Source organism: Rhopalosiphum maidis, chromosome 3, assembly GCF_003676215.2.
Source record: "Rhopalosiphum maidis isolate BTI-1 chromosome 3, ASM367621v3, whole genome shotgun sequence".
Classification (NCBI taxonomy): domain Eukaryota; kingdom Metazoa; phylum Arthropoda; class Insecta; order Hemiptera; family Aphididae; genus Rhopalosiphum; species Rhopalosiphum maidis.
In genome coordinates, this window is record NC_040879.1 from 45,744,934 (window position 1) to 45,767,784 (window position 22,851).

Genomic DNA, 22,851 nt, shown 5'->3' on the forward strand with positions numbered 1-22,851 from the left:
TTTATACATTTACATACATTGATGTTAGAATAAATGATCGATTTAAATTTTATCGTTATCTTAGGTATAGTATCTTCATTACTTCAATATTTATTTATGATAGGTACGGGATGTCCGCTAAACACTATATTTACCTATATAATTAAACTGATTACAGTCTACAATACTGCAGACATATATTATAATACTCTACCTATATTAACCGATGCCCACATTAGGTGGAATCCACTGTATAAATATAAAATATCTATTTTCATATCCTTCGAAATATCATTTTATCGCAAACGTTCAAATTCAAACAACATTCACATTTTACTACAAGCGTGGATACAAGGGAGGTGAAAAGGGACGATAGCCCTCCCCCGTAGATTCTGCCATAGGTGAATAGGAGGTCTGTTTCCGGCAGTCAATAAAATACGATACATACATCCGGTACATGGTATTCGCCGATACGTTTTAGAAATTTGTGGTCGGCACCTTTTTCGTGTCGTTTACGCAATTATATACTAAATTAATTCTATACTGTATATAATATATTTATTGTAAAGATTTGTTCCTATACACTATACGTATCGGTACGCAGATAAGTTAACCTTGCAAAAACTAAAGAAAAAAATTTAAGTACCCCGCACAAAAAAAAACAACATTCATATATATTCTGATTATTGTACTGCTATATTATATGACTTATACAGTTGTATGAATTACATTTTTACGACACGTAAATAACTTGCTGTGCTAATAGGCGTGCGGATAATCGGAATTCTACTGTAGTTCTATGATTATACCGGAGATACCACGGGTTATCAGAGAAATATCTTTCTTTTAGTAGATAATTTTACAATATTAATCCGATCTGTTCTTTTTTTTATTTAAAAAAAGGCTGGCTAAATAATGTTTTAGCGTACTTATACTCATCCAGTGGCGTAGTTACCGTAGGGGTAATATAGGCAGTTGTTTCAGGGTGCAAAATAACAAATAAAATAATATTGGTTTTTGGTAATAGTAAATTCATTTTTATTTAATTTGAAACAAAATATTTAATATGATATATGTGTGATAGGGTTAATTTTATAAAAAAAAACATAAATTTGGTCACGGCAAAGTTTTAATGACAAAGGTCGAAGAATCGAATTTATATTAGTTAGGGGGAAAAATATATTTTGCCTCGGGGCGTTGACGAGGGTAGTTACGCTACTGTACTCATCCCTCTATTATCGCCCATACTGGTTACATTTCTATGTATTATGTATGTATGAATGCAGCATAGTAGGTTTTAAATATTAAAAAACGCGGGGAGGGGGATGAGAGCAGTGCAGTACAAAACTTTAGAGAAATTTATAACCGTCAGACGTGGTGTAACTGTCACGCAACCCCTCTAAAAAGTGGCGACGCGTCGTCGTAAATGCCGTATAGCAAATAATTTGGCAAATCACCGCGTCGGTGATTCACCGCGTCTCTCGTTTGACCAATACGTCGACTCTACAGAATATAATTTCCATAACTGTATCACTATCTTAGTTCGTTGTTTAAGTTGTTGTGCGCCGCTATTGCTACTGCTACGATCGCACAAACCCACAGAAGTATTTTTTTTATTACTTATAAAGTATTATACATAACGTGTGGTCAACTTGGCAAAGGCAAATAGTACACGCCGGCATTCTGCCACTTCGTTTTGTGAACGGGCAAACAATCGAGTCTAAACATATCCGAAAGTAAGGTTCCAGTTTTTCACTAGACCGGCTCTCGGCGGTGCTACCAAAAACCTGCGCTGATCATTAGGTGTAGTGCGATATCGGTGTGAACGGAAGAGATAGAGGCATCGTTGTCGTCTACAGGTAACGTTAACTTTTTAATAATTCACCAATCAATCGGGCAGCTATAGACTACTGTATTTGTTTTATTTGTTAGGGTAGTAGCCAGTAAGGGACTATAGGGGTATTGGGTACGACTCGGTACGGGACGTTTTCCGTCAACAACGATAATCTTTTCAGGTCTACAATCTATAGTTTTGCCAGTTATATACTAGTAGTCTTCTATCCCTTCCCTTTTCATATATTATTATAGGTTAGATGGCTAGATAACAAAATTGAATTGTTTATATTGCTCCTGTTTCGGTATAGACACTGTGTGTATTGGCCAAATTGGGTGAATTCCGGCCTTGAACACGGTCTCTGGGGTGGAGTAGGGTACTACAAGCGGGAATGTGCATCCGCAATTTTGTGTGAAGCAAAATGTTAAATATGATACTCATAATGATAATAGGTTGTCTTACAATATTTTGTACAAAAAATGGCGGATGCACACACCCGCTTCTATACGGCGATTCACGATTCCGCACAAAACTAATTTTCGACGTTGCCGATTGTATTATAAAAATTTTTTCAATCATATAAATGGATGATATTAATACTACATATATAAGTCATATTATAACATTATTTTAGTTTTACCCCAAATATTAGCTTATCTGAATAGTCTACAGTATATTACATAATGTTTTATCTTGACTCATCAGTACCTGTTCGATTTCCGTTCGTACGTATATATCGCATTATTGTGTTTTACATAAGTCAGATCAATTACTTATTATATTGATCGGAAAATATTGAACGCAAAAGAAAAATAGCGTATGGAATTCACCATAAATACCTACAATAAGTATAAAAAAAATCAAATTGCGATGTCATTCAATTTTTATCACAAGTTAGTCGTCGATATCAAGGAAAAAATTGTAATTACTTATTTTAACTAATTTGACTATTTTTGTATTATTCTATTGTTATTTTCAACAATAGAGTATATATATATATTTACGTACAAAAACCAAACTACAATATTATTTACGAAAGTATTGAAATACATTTTTTTATAAAAATTATTTTTAATATTATTATTAAAATTATTTTTGCTCATAACTGGCAACGTCGCAACAATTTTTATACAGAATTGTGTTAAATTTGGGTTAAGTAAAAACAACCTTTTGTATTATGAAAATGTGCGAAATCGGGTAGGTAAAAAGGTATATTGTGCGGAATAGTGTGCCGCCCCTTCTATAGTTGTGCTCTAGGGTAGCGTAGCATATTATTTTATCACTTAAATAAATCTTAATATCAATATTATTACAAAACAACATATTCTTACAAATATTATAAATTGTTCACTTTACATTTTTACAACCACAATGAGCATTGAGCACTAAACGACAATAAATCTATAACATGCACTATTGCAATTTTCCCATTTCTAAGACAAAGCGCTACAATGTCTATACTTATGTATTGTTTTCGTTTTTATAATATCCTAACCACGGACTAAGATTAATCTTAGTCCGTGATCTTAACAAATAGGGATACACGTTACCAACTGTAAAGGTATATAACGTTACCATTTAAAAATCCTTTCACGATGCGATTTTATTCGCTGCGAGTGCTGTGATTTCTGCAAACCAGCATGCTACGGTAGTGATTGCCATTGAATTGATGGCCAATTACGGCAAAAATTAAGTTTGCACTGCAGTGGCGGATTAACCTTCCCAGCGCCCTGAGGCACGCTCAGTTTTTACAGCACCCTTTTTTTAAATACTATCCAAGGATCGTAGTTTAAATGAGCTAACATCGAAGAGTGATGGGTATAATCGGGTATAGCCGCCCCGGGAGTGAAAAATAGTAATGGTTGAATTTTTTTCTTTTTTTTTTTGTTCATTTTTTGAGAATAAAAATTAAATAACATAACACATTTTCTGTCCCCTATAAGTTGCTGCCTAGGCTCGAGACTCACGAGCCTAGTGGTTAATCCTCCAATGTTGGACTGTATTTCTGACAATATAATTCATATAATTATACATATTATCAAATCAAGATCGAGTAAGTGGGATAAGAGTGGCTTGCTTTATCACCACAAACGGTGATTAAATTAATAAAACTATTGTCGTCTAACATTTCGAGGGGGGGAGGGCTTGAGCCTGGAAGCCCCTCCTGGCTACGGTACTGCTGCCACTAATGTAGAAAAATGTCCAGTTTTCCTTCTTTTCGCCTTCCTTTTTGTCGTTGAATAGGAAATTTTTGCCATTGGTATATTATTTTTTAAATGTTTTTGAAGCATAATTTTAGTGGTGTGTTATTAAAATGTGACATACAGACACTATTGATTTATTACATATTATAATATTTTGAAGTACCTTTAAAGCTTATGTTTCAACACATGTAATATGATGTTTATTTTATTTTTATTTTAGATAAATTTATCAAAAGGACTTAATCATGTATTTGTATAATATGACATTGCAACGTGGTAGCGGCATTACGCATGCTATCCATGGCAATTTTAGTGGTGGAAAAGCACAAGAAATTTTAGTATCTCGTGGAAAATCTTTAGAGCTTATGAGACCTGATGCAAATACTGGAAAAGTCCACACATTGCTAACTGTTGAGGTATTTGGAATTATTCGTGCTTTGATGAGTTTTAAGCAATCTGGCGGTACTAAAGGTAAAATGCTGTTTTTAACCATTTTTTAATTACTTTAACATAATATATATATATATTTTTTTGTTATTAATTCATTTTTATCTCTACATTTAAATTAATATTTAATAAAGCTGGGTTCATACAGGGACAATAACATTATAATAAAATAGTTCATATTTTTAAAAACACTGAATAATTTTATTTATGATGTGTACGTTGAGTTTTTGTTTACTATTTAACTATGTATAGACCCTGTTTAACACATGGTGTGTTTATTGCTTAAATTTTTGGGTAAAATTGAAAACAATCATCAAAGGAGCAGAATAGAATTAGTTTCCAATCCACTTTGTCATGTCCTTTCACATTAAATGTACAATCAATCTAGACTATTCTTCAATTTTATTTTATATTATTTGAAATTAAGAGTTTTTTGAAGTATTTATATTTATTAAAACTATATTTTAGATTACATAGTTGTTGGTTCTGATTCTGGAAGAATTGTTATATTAGAATATTTGCCTTCAAAAAATGTCTTGGATAAAGTGCATCAAGAAACTTTTGGAAAGAGTGGGTGCAGGCGAATTGTTCCTGGGCAATATTTGGCTATCGATCCAAAAGGAAGAGCTATAATGATTGGTAGGTCTTAATTAAATACAAATAATTAAATAACAGTTATTAATTTTTAGACATCTATTCTAGGCGCGGTAGAAAAGCAAAAATTAGTATACATTCCTAACAGAGATGGTGAAGCACGGCTTACAATTTCATCTCCTTTGGAAGCTAATAAAAGCCATACACTTGTGTATCACATGGTTGGAGTTGATGTAGCTTTTGACAATCCAATTTTTGCCTGCCTTGAAATTGACTATGAGGTAATGAAAACATAAAATGTTTATATTCATATTTTATGTTGGATCTTTTTAATCAAACATTCCTATTTTTAATCAATTTTTGTATTTTTAAATTCCATAAAGGATGGTGAAAACAGAATTTGATAGGCTGGTTTAATTTTGAAGTTATTCATTTTTTTAATTTTTTTGATTGTACATGAATTGTTACTTTCTATTTTCTAAATAATAATATATATTATGTTATAACAAACCTTATTATGAAGATTTATGACTTCAAAATGTAATAGTTGTTTTGCACTTGTTTCTTTTAATTTTGTTCAGCTATGCTAGCTTAAACAATTTAACTTGGTACATTTCTTGATTCGTTGTAAATATTTTTTTTTTATGAATAACAAAAATGCAAAAAAGTTTTTATTTAGGTAGTGTGAACTCATAGTTATAATATTAGTATAGATATGAAACAAACTTTAAAGTAGTTATTACAAATTCTAACTTAACATAGTTTTCAGTTCATCAAAATAAATAATTTCAAAAAACAAATTTTCGGTTAAGTGGCAATTAAATATATTATAAAAAGTTGATTCAAGTTAATTTCACATTCTATATTGCTAAGAAAAATAATATTTCATATTCAATTTTGATATCTTCCTACTACTGACAATTATGTGAATTGTGATTTAGTTATGTATTAAATGTATTGTTGCTTTAGTTATTTATTTTTGTTTTTTCTTTAATTAGTTATTTGTAATATTGTTTTTTACAGTCAGTATATATTTTAATTGTAATTTATATTTAATAATTGGACTTAAGTCCTTGGTTTTATTATAAATTAATACCTTTATTTTAATCATGTGTTTGTAGGAAGCTGACGCAGATCCAACTGGAGAAGCTGTTCAAGCTACAAAACAGACTCTTTCATTTTATGAAGTTGATTTTGGTTTAAATCACGTAGTTCGTAAATGTAGTGAACCTTTAGAAGAACATGCTAATTCTCTTATTACTGTTCCTGGTGATAAAGATGGACCTGGTGGTGTACTTATTTGTTCAGAAAATTATATTACTTATACAAATCTAGGAGATCAACCAGACATACGATGTCCAATACCACGTAGACGTGTAAATAGATATTTTTTTTTATATTGTGTTATTCCAATAAATTAGTTTTAATAGGTATACGTACACTATTTGTGTCTCTTGTGTGTGAGTATTTTTTTCACATCGGTCGTTAATGAGTGCTATAATAATAGATTCCACTTATTTTTTTGGATTATATTTGATATGAATGTAATTCCTTAATAGTACTGTCTAACAATAATTATATAATATAAATTTTAAGTATGTTAAGAGGATAGTACATTTATTTTCTTTGTCTCACAAGTGCGTTACAGTAATGTTTAGCTGTTTACATGAATTTTATTTATTTTAATATTAGTATGAATTTACTATTATTAATTAAAAACAACTAAGTCTTATTGCAAACATCATTATTACTTTAAAATTTGATGTTGACTAATAATTTCACTATATTATTGGAATTATTATTACTAAATATCAAAAGTTTAATTTAAATTTTGTATGTTACGTAATTATAAGGTGACAACAAATGTTAGTTTGAAATGATAATAATTTATTAGCTTATTTACAATTTTTTTTGTATAATGTTACCATTAACAATTAAATATTAATATTTTATTTATAGTTTAAACATATTGAATTGTATAGCACTATAGGTATCTCTTATGTGCAAGTACTTTTTTCACATTGGTCGTAAATCGAGATGATACTTTTATGTTTAGATTTTATTTAATATAATTTCTTTCTGTAATGTCTTACAATATTTAAGAGTAACATTTGAATTAATTTACATAATGTATAAGTTGAAGATAAACATGTAAACTTGTCTCACGTTAGGAGCATGTCTGAGCTGATTTTGCAACTGTTAAGTGCAGTCGGCTTCTTATTGGTTTTTTAAACTCCTGTCCACTGCCTACTATGGTGAGTGGCGCAATGGAGGAATTTGTTTTGAATATGCGACTAGTCATTCTTTTACTGTGCGGCGAGTATAGGTACTATATCCATAAATGTAATTATTGGTTTGATAAAGTTATTTTACATTTTCAGAACGATTTGGATGATCCCGAAAGAGGAATGATCTTAGTATGTAGTGCTACACACAAGACTAAATCCATGTTTTTCTTCTTAGTTCAAACAGAACAAGGCGATGTTTTCAAAGTAACATTAGATACCAATGAAGAGTTTGTTACAGAAATTAAAATGAAATATTTTGATACTGTTCCAGTAGCTACTGCTATGTGTGTTCTAAAAACTGGGTTTTTATTTGTAGCATCAGAGTTTGGTAACCAGTAAGTATAATAGTTAAGACTTGGTTGATAACATACAGGTATTAATATTTTTAAATTATATAGTTACTTATATCAGATCGCAAATTTGGGCGATGATGATGACGAACCAGAGTTTAGTTCAGCAATGCCTCTTGAGGAGGGAGATACATTTTTTTTTGCTCCAAGACAATTGAGGAATTTAGTGTTAGTTGATGAAATGGATTCATTGTCACCTATAATGGCTTGTCAAGTTGCTGATTTAGGTAATGATCTTAAATTTTATACTTTTACTTATTATCTTAAGAAGGTGCTATACTCGAATATGTTGTCTCCGTCTAATACTTGTAAAACAGCATATATTTTCGCATGGGATATAACTACTTAGGCTGTAGTGATAATTGAGATTCAAAATTGATATACAATATAGTTGAGAACATTATTTGTGAAATATTGTTTTAGTTTGTCAATATCATTTAAATTAAAAAAATCCTCATTGTTTCAAAATCCATGATTTTAGAACTTGAATCACTTTTTTTTGTAGTTCCAATATAAAAAACAAAATAATATTAACAGCCAAACTTACTTATTTTTTATGAGGTGAAAATTTTGTTTCTTAGTTATGACTAGCTTTCTCGATTCTTTCTTGTGCAAAATATTTTTTGTCATGTTTTACATTTGTAAGATAGAAACGGCATATGCAATTGTAACGTTCTCTTATATTAAGGTTAGTGTTGCTAATAAACTAATATCAACTTTTTTACCATAAACAATTTACCAAAAACTTACTATTTTTAGTTTTACATTTTAAAACTTCAATATTAGTTGGGAAATAATCTTGTTTATCCTACAGCTTAGTTGCTGATTAATAAAGTTGTTTGGAAACACTCGATACATTTCTATAATTAAATAATAAGTATTTGTACTTAAAAACTTTTTTTAATATTCACACAAGAACCTACTACTTTAAAAATGATGATAAAAATTACACCATTTGGCTGAATGTAACAATGATGTCTGTATTTATCTGCGGATCTGATTTAAGATTTTCAATTAAATTAAAATAGAAATTAAATAGGTTACCAACAACTTATCATTTTTGATAATTTTGGTTAAAAACTTAAAGTTATATTTGTTTAAAGTACTTATTGCATTTATTAATTTTTTTATTTTAGCTGCTGAAGATACCCCACAATTATATATGGCTTGTGGTCGAGGTTCAAGATCTACCTTGAGGGTTTTAAGGCACGGTCTTGAAGTTTCTGAATTGGCAATTTCTGAACTACCCGGGAGTCCAAATGCAGTATGGACAGTGAAAAGAAGTGCAAAGGGTAAGATTTTTTACATAAAATAGTATATAGAACTTAGGATATTAGTATTTATTTTAAATTTTATATTTTATAATACTTGAGAAACTTGTTAAGTTTTTAAATTTAAGTTCTTGGATGTATCAATACCTACTTTAATAACTTAATCTATCTTATCAATATTTAGGAAGATACTTAGGTTATTAATAAGTTATCTTAAGACTATCCACTCTTAAATTGTTTGAATATTCTTACGAAACCTTAAAATCCAATTGTATATTAATGTGTTAGTGAATAGATTAAAAGCTGACAAGAAAATATTGGACATTCCAACACTAAAAAATCAATTAGTTGTCTACTATTGATCACAACATAGTTTAACCTATTTTGATAAAATACAATATAAAGTATCTAGTTTTTTTGTATTTATCGATTCTGAGTTAATTGATTGATAAGGTCTTTCTGTTATATTTCTGATATGTAAATTTTTTTCAATACTAGCCAACTTCATTTTGTTTCTTAAAAGATTATAGTTGAACTATTTTAAATTTTGTTTCCCTTTTTGATCCAAGATTCAATTATTTGTTTTATCTTTACAACTTTAAATCAATATTTTATGATAATAAATTTTTGTTTTCATTCTTTCAGAAAACTTTGATGCCTATATCATTGTATCCTTCACAAATGCCACTCTAGTATTGTCTATCGGAGAAACTGTGGAAGAAGTTTCCGATTCAGGTTTCTTAGGAACTACGCCAACACTATCTTGTTCTCCATTAGGCGATGATGCTGTTGTACAAATTTATCCTACTGGTGTGCGCCATATTCGTTCTGACAAAAGAATGCATGATTGGAAAGCTCCTGAAAAAAAAAAGATTGTTAAATGTGCTGCTAATCAACGACAAGTTGTGATTGCTCTTAGTGGTGGTGAACTTGTATATTTTGAAATGGATCCGGTAAATAAACTACTTTATATTGTAAAATGAAAACAGTATACAATACAATAATAAGATTTTTTATGTCATAATATAAAAATATCTTATTAATATTATTAATATGCCTAAATTAATTGTAAGAAAAAAAACTATTATTTAATAATTTTATATTATTCAAACCAAGTCATGCTGCAAAAATTTATAAACATAGTTAAAATAATATGATGAAGTTTATTTAGATCATTCTGGATATTATATATTTATTAAATTTTACATTATTAATATTATGAAATAATTAATTAAATAAAATAAAATGTAAATAAATTTAATGAAATATTTCAAGTAAATTATTATAAAAGATGTTTAAAAAAAAATAATAAATATGTAGTCTTCTAAAAGCCGATACATACTCATTGAAGTGAACCATATTTGTATATTTATCATACAATTAAAAATTGTATAATTTAATTCAAACAAAGTGAGATAATGTACATTATACATTTGAATTATTTATTTTAAATTGCATATTTACAATAATTTATAAAATTGATCCTAGATAAAATACTAAAATAGTAAATATGTCACCTTTTAATAGCCGAATACATGCTCATTGAAGTGAACTATTTTATTCAATTTTCGTATTATGCAATTAAATTTGGATTTTAAATACTTATGTATGTATAATTTTAGTGATTATTTATGATTTTTAACTCTAGTCTGGACATTTAAATGAACATAAGGAACGTAAAGAAATGAATTCTGATGTCCTTTGTATGGCATTAGCAAATGCCCCTTCAGGGGAACATATGTCACGCTTTTTAGCTGTTGGGTTGATTGATGAAACAGTTCGTATCATTTCTTTAGATACTACAGTAAGTGTTAATTTGTTATTGTATGTTTCTAATATTGTAATATTAAAAATAAATCTTTTATTTAAAGGATTGTTTAATACAATTAAAAATGCAAGCGATACCGGCTATGCCAGAATCGTTATGTATTGTAGAAATGGGTACTAGTGACGGCGGTTCTTTGGATGAACCAGAAATGACTTCACTATCAACACTTTATTTGAATATTGGTTTACAAAATGGTGTACTACTTCGTACTATCCTGGATGGTGTTACTGGAGAAATGGCTGATACACGTGCACGTTACTTAGGAGGCAAACCTGTAAAACTGTTTAAAATCAGAACCCGGGGAAATGAAGCTGTAAGTTTTCTAGTATACCTTTAATAAACTATAATACATGTATTGCTCTACTTATGTTTGCATTTTATTTTTTTATAGGTACTGGCCATGTCAAGTAGATCATGGCTTAATTATTACTACCAAAATCGTTTTCACCTAACTCCATTATCATATGAAAGTTTAGATTATGCGTCTGGTTTTTCTTCTGAACAGTGTCCTGAAGGTGTAGTCGCTATTTCTAATAATACCTTGCGCATTTTGGCCCTTGAAAAATTGGGTGCTGTATTCAACCAAGTTTCATTTCCTGTTGAATATACTCCCAGAAAATTTGTTATTCACTCTGATTCTGATCATTTAATTGTGATTGAAACTGAACACAATGCATACACCGAGCAAACCAAAAAACAGAGGCGAATACAAATGGCAGAAGAAATGAAAGAAGCCGCCGGTGAGGAAGAACAAGAAATAGCTAAGGAAATGGCTGAAACTTTTTTGAATGAAGATTTACCAGAAAATATTTTTGGTGCTCCCAAAGCTGGTTCTGGAATGTGGGCATCATTAGTCAGATTGTTTGATCCAGTTCAAGGTATAACAGAAGCCGTTTATAGGTTTCCTCAAAATGAAGCTGTTATGAGGTTTGTATTTCATTGTAATGTGTTACATATTTATGTTTATTTTTTTTGATTACTATTGTCTTAATTTGACTTATTATATTACAGTGTTGCTCTAATTCGTTTTTCGAATGATCCAGAATCACAGTTTGTTCTTTTTGGTGTTGCAAATGAACTTCATTTGAACCCAAGACATGTCACTTCTGGATTTATCTACACTTATAAGTAAGTTAAGCAGAAAATAATTTAAAACTAGTTTAAATACCTAAATAAATTTATCTCACTACCCTGAATATTTAAAAACAATACTCATATTCTTAGTTAATATTTAATTTTATATTGTATAAAATATATTATTTTAGAATTAACCCTACATGCACTTCTTTGGAATTGGTTCATAAGACTACAGTTGATGATGTACCAACTGCAATATGTGGATTCCAGGGACGTGTGATAATTGGTATTGGTAGAATCTTACGACTTTATGACCTTGGCAAAAAAAAACTCTTACTGAAATGTGAAAATAAAGTAAGTAAATATTTTTAAATCGTTATACTATTTATTTAATGATTAATAAAATTGTTATAATATTACAGCAAATACCAATATTAATAGTTGGAATTCGTGTTATGGGCTGTAGAATATATGTGAGTGATGTTCAAGAAAGTGTGTATATGGTACGATATAAGCGTGATGAAAATCAATTACTTATTTTTGCTGATGATACACAACCGAGATATATTACTGCAATGGAAATACTTGATTATAATACAGTTGCTACAGCTGACAAATATGGAAATATTTCAGTGGTATGTAATAATTTGAATATGACTTAAAACTTTCTGTATGAGTCCCATTTAAATTCATATTATATATTTATATATTTAAATTAAACCAGATTAAATATTGATGCTATTTATACAGATTTTGTTAAGGCTTAGTGATAAAATTAATGATTAAATCTTAGTTATGAAATTAAAACAGATTGGTATTGATGACTTCTATTCTAGTTTATCTCTCTAATTTAAGACCGTCATTATAATCATAGCATAGATTTATTCTAATACATGAAATTTTGTGTTCATCATAATCCCATTTACTGGTAATATCATTTCTTATTTGTGTTATATCAATATGTTAATTTAATTGATGATATTAAAATATTCCGTATAGTTAACAATCAACCAAAGCTGATTTACTACTTTTTGATTTAAATACTCTTTTCTATAACTCGGTATGTTAATAACTACACATTTAATATTAATAAATATTAGTTAATGCTATTTTCCAGTGTTTGTGTTGTTTCAAAATTTAATTTAATTTTAACGGCAAAATACTACATATAAATAGAGTTTGTTAAGAATCTTGATTTTTTTATCTTTTACTTAAATTTGACTTTCATATTAACAACATTGTCTACAAGGCAAACAAAACTATTAGGTTTTATCTAAAGAAATTGTTTTGATTTTTAATAACAAACTTATTTTAAAATTCATGTTCATATTGCTGTCAACTCTCGGGTCTCTTTGTTCATCCATCTACGCCAACACCCCAGGTCATTGTCGTATACTGAGCCGCAGATTGACAGCTTTTAGATTAGGGTTAAATTGTTTGTACTTTTTAATCTTTACGAAAAAGTTCCGTTTTCTACCTTGTGTGTGGTCTTATTCTGTCTCACGTAATAGTTCATTCATGTAGTTTCTTTTATCCCTCTGTATGATTCGTTTACATGATCTCCGTTCTACTTCATAATTTTTTTTCACTTAAAGGAGTCTTCAGTTGGAAGTATCTTTGACGGCTTTGTTTCTTTTTTCTACGGCCTTCCTATAATTACTATCAAACCCTTTATTCTCTCGTTTTTTTGGTTCGCCTAGTGTGCTGTCAGCCGCCTCAAGTATGGTCTCTTTTATGATACTCCAGTCCAATTCTCTCTCATTTGTTTTTTGTTTCTCCTTTAATTTACCTGTAATCTCAGTGATATATTTTTGTATTTTTTCTTCATCTTTTAGCTATTCGATGTTGAATTTTGGTGTTTTTTGTAAATGCCCATTCGTTTTTTGTAGTTTGAGACGAAACTTGTATATTACTAGAAAGTGGTTAGTCTGCTCCTCTGTAACTTCTCACATCTGATATACTTGATCTATACCCTTTTTCAATCAATATATGGTCGATTTGATTCATAGTCCGTCCGTCTAGAGATGACCAGGTATATTTGTGTATGTTCTTGTGAGGAAAAGTAGTGCTACTGACTATCAAACTTCTAGATGCTACAAATGCAATTACTCTCTGACCATTGTTATTTCTCTCTTCGTGGGCTCTTTCAAGTCCAATAATGGGCACAAATATTAGTTATTTCCCCATTTTTGCGTTTGTGTCGACTAGCACAATTTTTATTACGCTTCCAGGTAATTTGTTGTAAATCCTGGTTACTTCTTTGTAGAATTCATCTTTATCTACTTCATTACTGTTTTTCGTTAGTGCGTGTATATAAATTATGCTTATATTTTTAGACTTAGTTCTTAATCGTATCGTACAAACTCGTTCAGATATTGGGTTAAATTAACATACACAAGATTCATAGTTCTTATGGACCGCAAAATCCGTTCCAAAATGATGTCTATTCTCCGTTCCTTTATAGTAAATAATGTAGTCGTTAATTTTTATATATCCCTCGCCCGTCCATCTAATTTCTTTCAGTGCCGCAATTGACACTATACTGACACATTTCTGTAAGAGTCTGAAATGCTCCCGCACGATATAAGCTTAAGGTTTTCCAAGTCGCGATATTAATCTCCTTGTTCTTCCCTTTCCGTTCTCCATTTGGGTTATCCATATCTCTAGTCCGAGGCTTTGTTGGTGGTTTCTTAACAGGAAATTTTCTACGATATAGAGTTTTTAACCCTAAGATCAACTCTCCATACCTTGAAGAGAAGGAGCTCGGGGCTTCAAGTTCGCTAAACTCATAACACAATGGCTGTGCTTCCTCTAGAATAATGTCATTCGTAATTGTAGATTTATTCATTTTGTATAAGTTTTTTGCCAAAAATATTGACTGTCCTGAATTCTTAAATTGTTTCCTTCCTTATTCCTACTCGTGATAGAAGGTCTAAGAATACATTTTTCTTAACATTTCAGTAACAAAATAAATTATGAAAATCATAAACTTCTTCTTCTGCAGTATTCAATCTAACGGTTGGTTTGCAGCAACTTCCATGTTTATTTATCATTAGCCTTCCTCTTCAATTCTTGATAAGAATTATATCCTCGATCTTTTATTATCTGACTTATATATTGCAATCGTGGTCCTCCTCTATGATTTTTTTTCTTGATCATTCATTCTAAGATTAGTAATAACAACCTATTGTGCCTTAGGATATGCCCTATTAATTCATTTCATCTTTTCTGTATACTTTTCCATATTGATTTGTTCTCAGATACCCTTTCTAAAACTCATTCGTTAGTGATTCTATCAGTTCAATTTATCTTTTCCATCCTCTTGCAGAACCACATTTCAAATGCTTTGATTCTTCTCATTTCTTCTCTTCAATTCTTTTCCATGTTTCACATCCATATAACATAATGCTCTAGACTTAGTAGATTCTTTCTGATGTTAAGGTCAATTTTTTTTTATGTAAAGTTTTCTTTTCTTATTAAATGCAATTTAGCTTGGCATATTCGTTTTATAATTTCCTTTTTGCATTTCCCGTATGAGCTTATCGCGCTACCCAAGTATATGAAATCTTTTATTTGTTCTAGTTTCATCATCCTTTAATTTAATTTTAATTTTTATGTTATCGTCTCTACTGCATACTAGGACTTTCGTCTTCTTAACGTTCATTTTCATATTTAAATCCTTTTTTATTACTTGTTCCAATGTTACTAAGAATTTTTTTAGGTCAGTTTCATTCTCCACTATATTGCAATGTTGTCTGCGAATCGCAGCATGTCTATTCTGTAGCCATTTACCTTTATTCCTAGCTGTGTTCCATTTTTTATAGTATCTATGGCCTCTTGAATGTAGGCATTAAATATTAAAGGCGATAATGTACATCCCTGTCTGATACCTTTCTTTATCTCGGACTCTTTTTGAATATCTTCCATTTTTATTATTGCTGCTTCATTTTTATACAATTGATAGAGCAGTTTTCTTTCCATGTTTGCCACTCCAGCTCTTTTTAGCATTTTGAACATTATTTCCCAGTTAAAATTATCAAATGCCTTCTCAATTTCAATAAAGGCAATAAACGACGACTTATCTTTCAGTATTATTTTTTATATTATTAACCTTAAAGCCAATGTCGCTTCCATATTTTTTCTAAATCCAAATTGTTCCTTTGATAATATGTCTTCTATTTCCTTTTCCATTATCTTTAACATAATTTTTGTTAAAATCTTTGAGGCGTGTGATATCAAGCTATTGGTTCGATACTGTTCATACTTTTTAGCTGATGTCTTTGGTATGGGAATGATTATACTTTTAACAAAGTCGGTAGGTGTATCCGCCGTTCTAAAAAATGTCTAATGAGTTTAAATAATTAGTTCATCATATTTTCTTCTGCTTCCTTCCAAAGTTCAGTTTGGATCCCATCTATTCCCGCCGCTTTCTTTGGTTTTAAGTCTCTTAATGCTTGGTCAAACTCTTCTCTTAATATCGTATATTCTACATACACTTCGTCTTGCTCAATATCCTCTATCCTTTCTAAATCTATAACATCTAATTCTTCCTCATTGTATAGTGTTTCTATGTATTCCTTTCATCTATCTACAACCTGCTCCAGCTCATAAATAATTTCTCCTTATTTTCTATAGCTCCACATTTCGGAGTATGTTCGCCAAAAAACTTTTTTACTGTTTTGTATGCTGCTTCTCTCTTTTCCATTCTCATCAAAATGTCTATTTCTTCACATTTTTCTTCTAAATATTTTTCTTTTGCTGCTTTTGATTTCCTTAGAATCGAGTTTCTTAAAGTTCTGTATCTCCTTTGATATTCAACAGTATTTGAGTTTTTATATTTTCTTCTCTCTTCTATCATTTCAATTATCTTCGACGTTATCCATTCCTTCCTTGGTAGCATGCCTTCTGTTTCCTTCATTGTTTCTGTTGCTACATTTATAGTTGCTTTTTTTAGTGAATTCCATCTGGTATTAAAGTCCTGTTCTTCTTGTATTTCTATTTTATTTGTCTATTCTCTAAATTTTTAATTTATTGGTTTTCCATCGATTGGTGTTTCTTCTTCTTTTTTCTTTTAATATTTTTGAATTTAAGATAACATCTCATCATTACTAGATTGTGATCACTGTCTATATCTGCACCAGGATAACTCCGACTATCTTTGACTTGATTTTTGAATTGAGTTTTTACCATGATAAAACCTATTTGATACCTTCCTACATCTCCTGGCATTTTCCGAGTGTACCTTCTCCTTGGATGATAGTAAAAAGTAAAAGCAAGAATTTGTTACTATCAGATCATGTTTTGCATAAAATTCCACCAACCTATCTCCTCGATCATTCCTTTTTCCTAGTCCATATTTTTCCATAATGTTTCCTTTTTCTTTTTCTTCTCCCACTATTGCGTTCTAATCTCCTACTATGATTAGGTTTTCTTCTCCTTTAATTGTTTCGATAGCTTTCTCCGTTTTTTCATAAAATTCTTCTACTTGACTATTATTACTGTTGGTAGTTGGCATATACTTTAATATAGTATGTACTATAATTGTGTCTTTTGGTTTGGTTTCTATTTTGACAAGAATAATTCCTTCATTAGACTACGCGTAACCTTTTACCTACTTTCCAATGTCTTTTCCAAGCATTACTCCTACCCTTCCCGGATTTTCATCTGATGTGCCTGAGTGCATAAATTTATACTCTTCGTTCCATACGTCTCCAGCTTCAGGCCATCTTACTTCCGAAACTCCCAGAACGTCGATGTTCATCCTTGCCATTTCTATTTTTAAATTATCAAGTTTACTGCATTGCAGTAGGGTTCGCACATTCCAGGTTGCTATTCTTCTATTTCGCCTACCTCTTTTGATCATTTTTTCCTCTCTAGTAGTCCCCACCCTGAGATCCAAAAGTGGACTATTTTACCTCCGGAATCTTTTACTTGAGAGAACGTCATGTTCATTGCTGATACTAAGGAGTATTAATGCGGTGGTTTCCTTTTTGCCTTCCGGAACGCAGTGTAACCACCATTTATATGGCTGCCTTATATGTTGGTTATTGTTTGATGTGTAGAATAAACTACGTAATTAAAAATGGATTTGTTTATATCACCAAATTTAACTTATTTAAAACATACTATATTTCTTACTTGTTAATTCATTACTTTAAATATTTTATATTGTGCTTTTTTTTATTTAATTTTATCATTATTATCTAATTTATGTGATTTGAGCTTGGCCCATTTAAAATGTTATCAAGTAAATTAGCTATTGAAATTAACACTTATTGATTGATTGTACTTACTTTAAATGTAAATGAATAAAAATAATCATTTTTAGGTTCGGCTAGCATCATCAATATCCGATGATGTTGATGATGATCCAACAGGTAATAAAAGCCTGTGGGATCGTGGATTACTTAATGGAGCTTCTCAAAAAGCTGATTTTACTGTGAATTTTCATATTGGAGAAATTTGTACTTCATTACAAGTAAGTAATAAATGCATTTTGTTTTTAATAAACCATAATAATATATTTTGTTTTATACTATTTCATTATATTTTTATTTAATATTTACTTTTGTACATGTTAAAAAAATTAAAAAAAAATAATTTTCTGAAATGATGAAATATTTCACACACGTTAGCCTTATGAATTTGAAATGATTAATTTTTATTTTAACTGATCAGAAAAATTATAAAAATTGATTTATGTATATTTATAATTATGTTACTATAATTTATTGTTAATTGGTCCAAATAATGTAATATATGATAATATAATGATTAATGTCTTAAATTAATTGCATTCATTTTACTGACAAGTTTTTAAATACATTTAAAAACTACTTACCAAATCATTTATTTATTAGTCATTGCTAATAATAAATGTGCTTATTTTTGTTTTAGAAAGCTACATTAATACCTGGTGGTTCTGAATCTCTTATTTATGCTACTGTTAGTGGTACTATTGGTATTCTCGTGCCATTTACTGCACCCGAAGAACAAGACTTTTTCCAGCATCTTGAAATGCATATGAGATCTGAGAACCCACCACTTTGTGGAAGAGATCATTTATCATATCGATCTTATTATTTCCCTGTAAAAGTAAGTGAATTAATTAATAATTTGTTTCATTCAATACTTATTATAATTGTTTTTCTCTTTAATTTAGAATGTTTGTGATGGAGATTTGTGTGAACAATATAATTCTATTGATATTGCCAAACAGAAAAGCATTGCAGCAGATCTCGACAAGACTCCTGCTGAAGTGTCGAAAAGACTTGAGGACATTAGAACAAGATTTGCATTTTAAACTATTAACTACCTTAATTTTTATACTATTTAATTAAAAAAAAATTGATATGTAATTAATTATATGACCTGAACTATTGGGTAGTCTCCAAATTAAATATAATAATTTTACTATTAGTTGTAAATGTTCATACTTTATCTTTGGAAAACGTCGGCTAACAATATTGGCGTGAAATTTGGGCTCGCCACTGTACACGCGAAAAGTGATTATTCTCTTTTGAGATAGTTTATATGCGTGAAATATTCTGATTCTAAACACAAAAATAACATGTAAATTATCACTATAATATTTTTGTTCTTTGTATACTAGTCTTGTGTATTTGCGATTAATACTTAAAATTAACCGTCATTAGTCGCGTTCGATCATGCATGTGAAAAAAGAAAAACATGGTATAAAAAAGACTGTATCAGATGTTGGTCTTAATAAATGGAGGAGGGTTATAGGTAGGTAGGTTAACCTGCGCGTGCGCTAATAAACGAAAGTTTTTACGTAATTATCTTTCAATAGAGAATCGTTTAGAATTTCATTCGATGACGAGTAGAACACAAAAGAATAATTATTTTATAAGACGTCGACGACGACGACGACAAACAGTGCTATGTCAAGGTTTAATGCCACCAGTGGCATATATATTTCTCCCCTCAACACACACATACAATACCAATCATTAAAAAAAAACCGGTATAATAAACTGATTAAATTAATACAGTAAAGATAATTTGCCACATCATCACTTTTTGGATAAAATATAGGTGTTGGGCGTAGGTATTTAGCATTTACAAACCTATAAAGTTGATTACATACAATATAATTAAATCAATCATATAATATATAATTTTTATATTATGTTTATTTGCTATGGAAACTAATAAAAACGATTTAAGCTACAAAAGATATGCTGTAACGGCTATAATGCTGTCAAGATCAACATAAAAAATTGATTTTTATATGTAGACTGTAGAAAACAATTTATCATTTCGAAAAATGTCTAATATATTAAATATTAATAATTTAAAGCACTATGATAAATTAATAAAATTTAACATAACATCAACAAATTATTAAATTTTATTTTAAAAAATAATTTAAAATATAAACCGTAGAAATAAATAATAGTATGAATACATAATTTTAAGCCTTTTAGGAATTCAAACTATTTTGGTCACCAACTGGTGGACCGCGAACACTTCACAGACCCTTATCCGCGGAGTAGATTTTAAAATGTTTATTATATAAATAAATAAAAACTAAGTTTATACCTATTATGTTACCTTTTATAATTTGGTAAATGCATAAATAAATCAATAAATATAAATACTAATTAAAAAAAATAATATATTTATTAACGTATACAAAAAAAATCATTAAAACTGTTAGAGGCCGTGGCAGTGTTGAGAATAGATGACACAAAATTTATCTAGATAAAGATGAAAGATAATCTCTATGGTTTTATCTAAATAAAGATCATTTTTATTCGAGTAACATTAGTTAAAATACGGACCCATATATATGCTATAGGACTTAAATTTTAGGGCCCCTATTACATGTCGGGGGGTGCTCGGGCACACCCGGAACCCCCTGTGTGCACGCCTATGCACACTAGTGACTAGTCCGTAAGGAGTATGATTATTGACTAAAAATTAAAATGAACAATGTCCATACTCCATATAATTTTGAATGAAATAAATTACAATCATAATAAAAATAACATAGGAAGTAATATTATTATTATTTATTATATATTATGATAATAGTTCAATATAGTTCAATGGGCTTATTAGTTACTTGTGTATTCTAATAATACCTACTACATTTGTAACTTCTATAGAAATCTATAAATACCTAAAAATATTTTCTCAACATAAAAATAAGAAATAATAATTAGATACCTATCTAATATCCGATTTATAATTATCAATACAAAATATAAGAATAAAAATAACTTTAATCTAAGTAAGAATACTGAAAATTATCTAGATAAGTAAAAATTTTATCTTAAATAAGTACTTAGATAATTTGGCATTATTTATCTAAATAAGATAAAATATGACTAAAAATCTATCTAGATAAGTCTCAATTCTGGGCCGTGGCCAGTTTAGTAAGTTTCAAAACGAACCTCCATAAAAATTATTTGGTGACCCCAGTTAGACCGTGGCGAACTGGCGATATACTTGCGAGTAGGTCCTTATCCTGAGTGTATAATATTGTTTAGTGAATAAATGGTTATTAATAATTAAATATATCATAACATATTATCAGTAATATTTGTACAACGCTCAGAAATAACAATATTAATATAATATGTATCATAGCCCATAAGTAACGGCGTAACCGTGGGGGGGGGGGGCAAAGGAGGCCATTGCCCCCTAGAATAAATTATAAGCAAGTAATATAATAAATCATATATCATCAATAATATATTGATATTTAACTATATATTAAATTTTAGAGTCTACTTCTTAATGTCCTTGAGTCATGATTGTTGATTGTCTGAACCATGAATGGGTTGATTTTATAATGCTATATTTTTATTATTGTATCCGAAGAAACTTAATTTTTAACTCGTAGAAATATGTTTCAATTTTATATTAGTTAATGGCTTTTTGTAGAAAATTGTATTTAGTTTGTAGTCAAAAATAAAAAAATTCCCATTACTTGTCAAAATGATAGAAAATTAGGTAAAAAAAAAATACATAACATTTGAATAACAATAAATTAGACTGTCTTCGCTCATAATTACTTTTCATGGTATACAATGATTTATCATTGAATTCAAATTCAACACTTTCATTACAGTGACCTATTCAATAATGACAACAACAAAATACACTTAAAGATATTTAACTGTACAGCAGAGCAGTGACTAAAACCATAGATTAAATATACTTAATATGCTTAAAATTAGTTGATGGTTTTTTTTTTAATTATGTGCATATTTAGCCATATATGTAAGTATTCAATTAATCTAACTTGTTCTAAACTTGGAATGAAGTTGCTGCTAATAAAACAGTACCTAGATATCGAAAAATAACAATTTCAAACATACTTTTGACCTCTCCAAGAAATATTTAAAGAACATGTCAAATTACTATTCAATTTCTTATAGTAATTTAGGAAAACAATAAAAACTGTTAGTACAATTAATACATTATTATTATTATTATTTTGTTTTAACTGAGATGGTATTGCTTATTGTTTGAATACGCTAAAACAATAAAATACCATGAAAAAATCATAAAGGCAAGTCAACGAGTGTTCAAAACTTGATTTATGAATATTTATGAATCCGGTTAAATGTTAAAATTTGAATTGTGATATAATATTAACTGGTAAATATTACACAAACATAATATAATAATAATATAACTATTAAATGAAAAAATAAATAAAAATAAAACTCAAAACTGTATTGAAAACAATAAAAACAAATGTAAATAAAACAAAAATGAGTAATAATTTTAATAACTAAAATATTTTTTATACATTTTTGTCTTAAGTATTAATCCTTAATCTTTAGATAGAAATAAATATAACACTATTTGTCTTATACTTTTTAAATGAATCACTTTAATGTCATTTATAAAAATTGCATTACATATTATAATATATTATATTCTAAATAAATAAAATATAGAGTAAAATAGTAATTTTTGGTTTTATTATTATCTTTAGTATA

The 22,851-nt window shown here is 29.1% G+C and overlaps 1 protein-coding gene across 1 annotated transcript; it reads left to right on the plus strand.

The window, feature by feature from the left end:
- Positions 1-1,807: 1,807 nt before the first annotated feature.
- LOC113556147 (splicing factor 3B subunit 3-like) lies at positions 1,808-19,237 on the plus strand. The gene is made up of 18 exons (XM_026960916.1): positions 1,808-1,838; positions 4,238-4,488; positions 4,933-5,103; positions 5,167-5,339; positions 6,180-6,434; positions 7,440-7,681; positions 7,745-7,923; positions 8,833-8,988; positions 9,613-9,920; positions 10,616-10,771; positions 10,839-11,108; positions 11,187-11,722; positions 11,807-11,923; positions 12,061-12,226; positions 12,295-12,507; positions 18,201-18,350; positions 18,770-18,967; positions 19,035-19,237. The coding sequence occupies exons 2-18, from the start codon at positions 4,263-4,265 to the stop codon at positions 19,173-19,175; spliced, it is 3,657 nt and encodes a 1,218-aa protein (XP_026816717.1). The 5' UTR covers positions 1,808-1,838; positions 4,238-4,262; the 3' UTR covers positions 19,176-19,237.
- Positions 19,238-22,851: the final 3,614 nt, after the last annotated feature.

Bases quoted from the DNA above. Each gene is read 5' to 3' on its own strand.
- LOC113556147 (XM_026960916.1), top strand. From the start codon at position 4,263: ATGTATTTGTATAATATGACATTGCAACGTGGTAGCGGCATTACGCAT. The intron at 5,104-5,166 runs GTAGGTCTTAAT...CATCTATTCTAG, and splicing joins AGGAAGAGCTATAATGATTG to GCGCGGTAGAAAAGCAAAAA. The intron at 18,351-18,769 runs GTAAGTAATAAA...TTTTTGTTTTAG, and splicing joins AAATTTGTACTTCATTACAA to AAAGCTACATTAATACCTGG.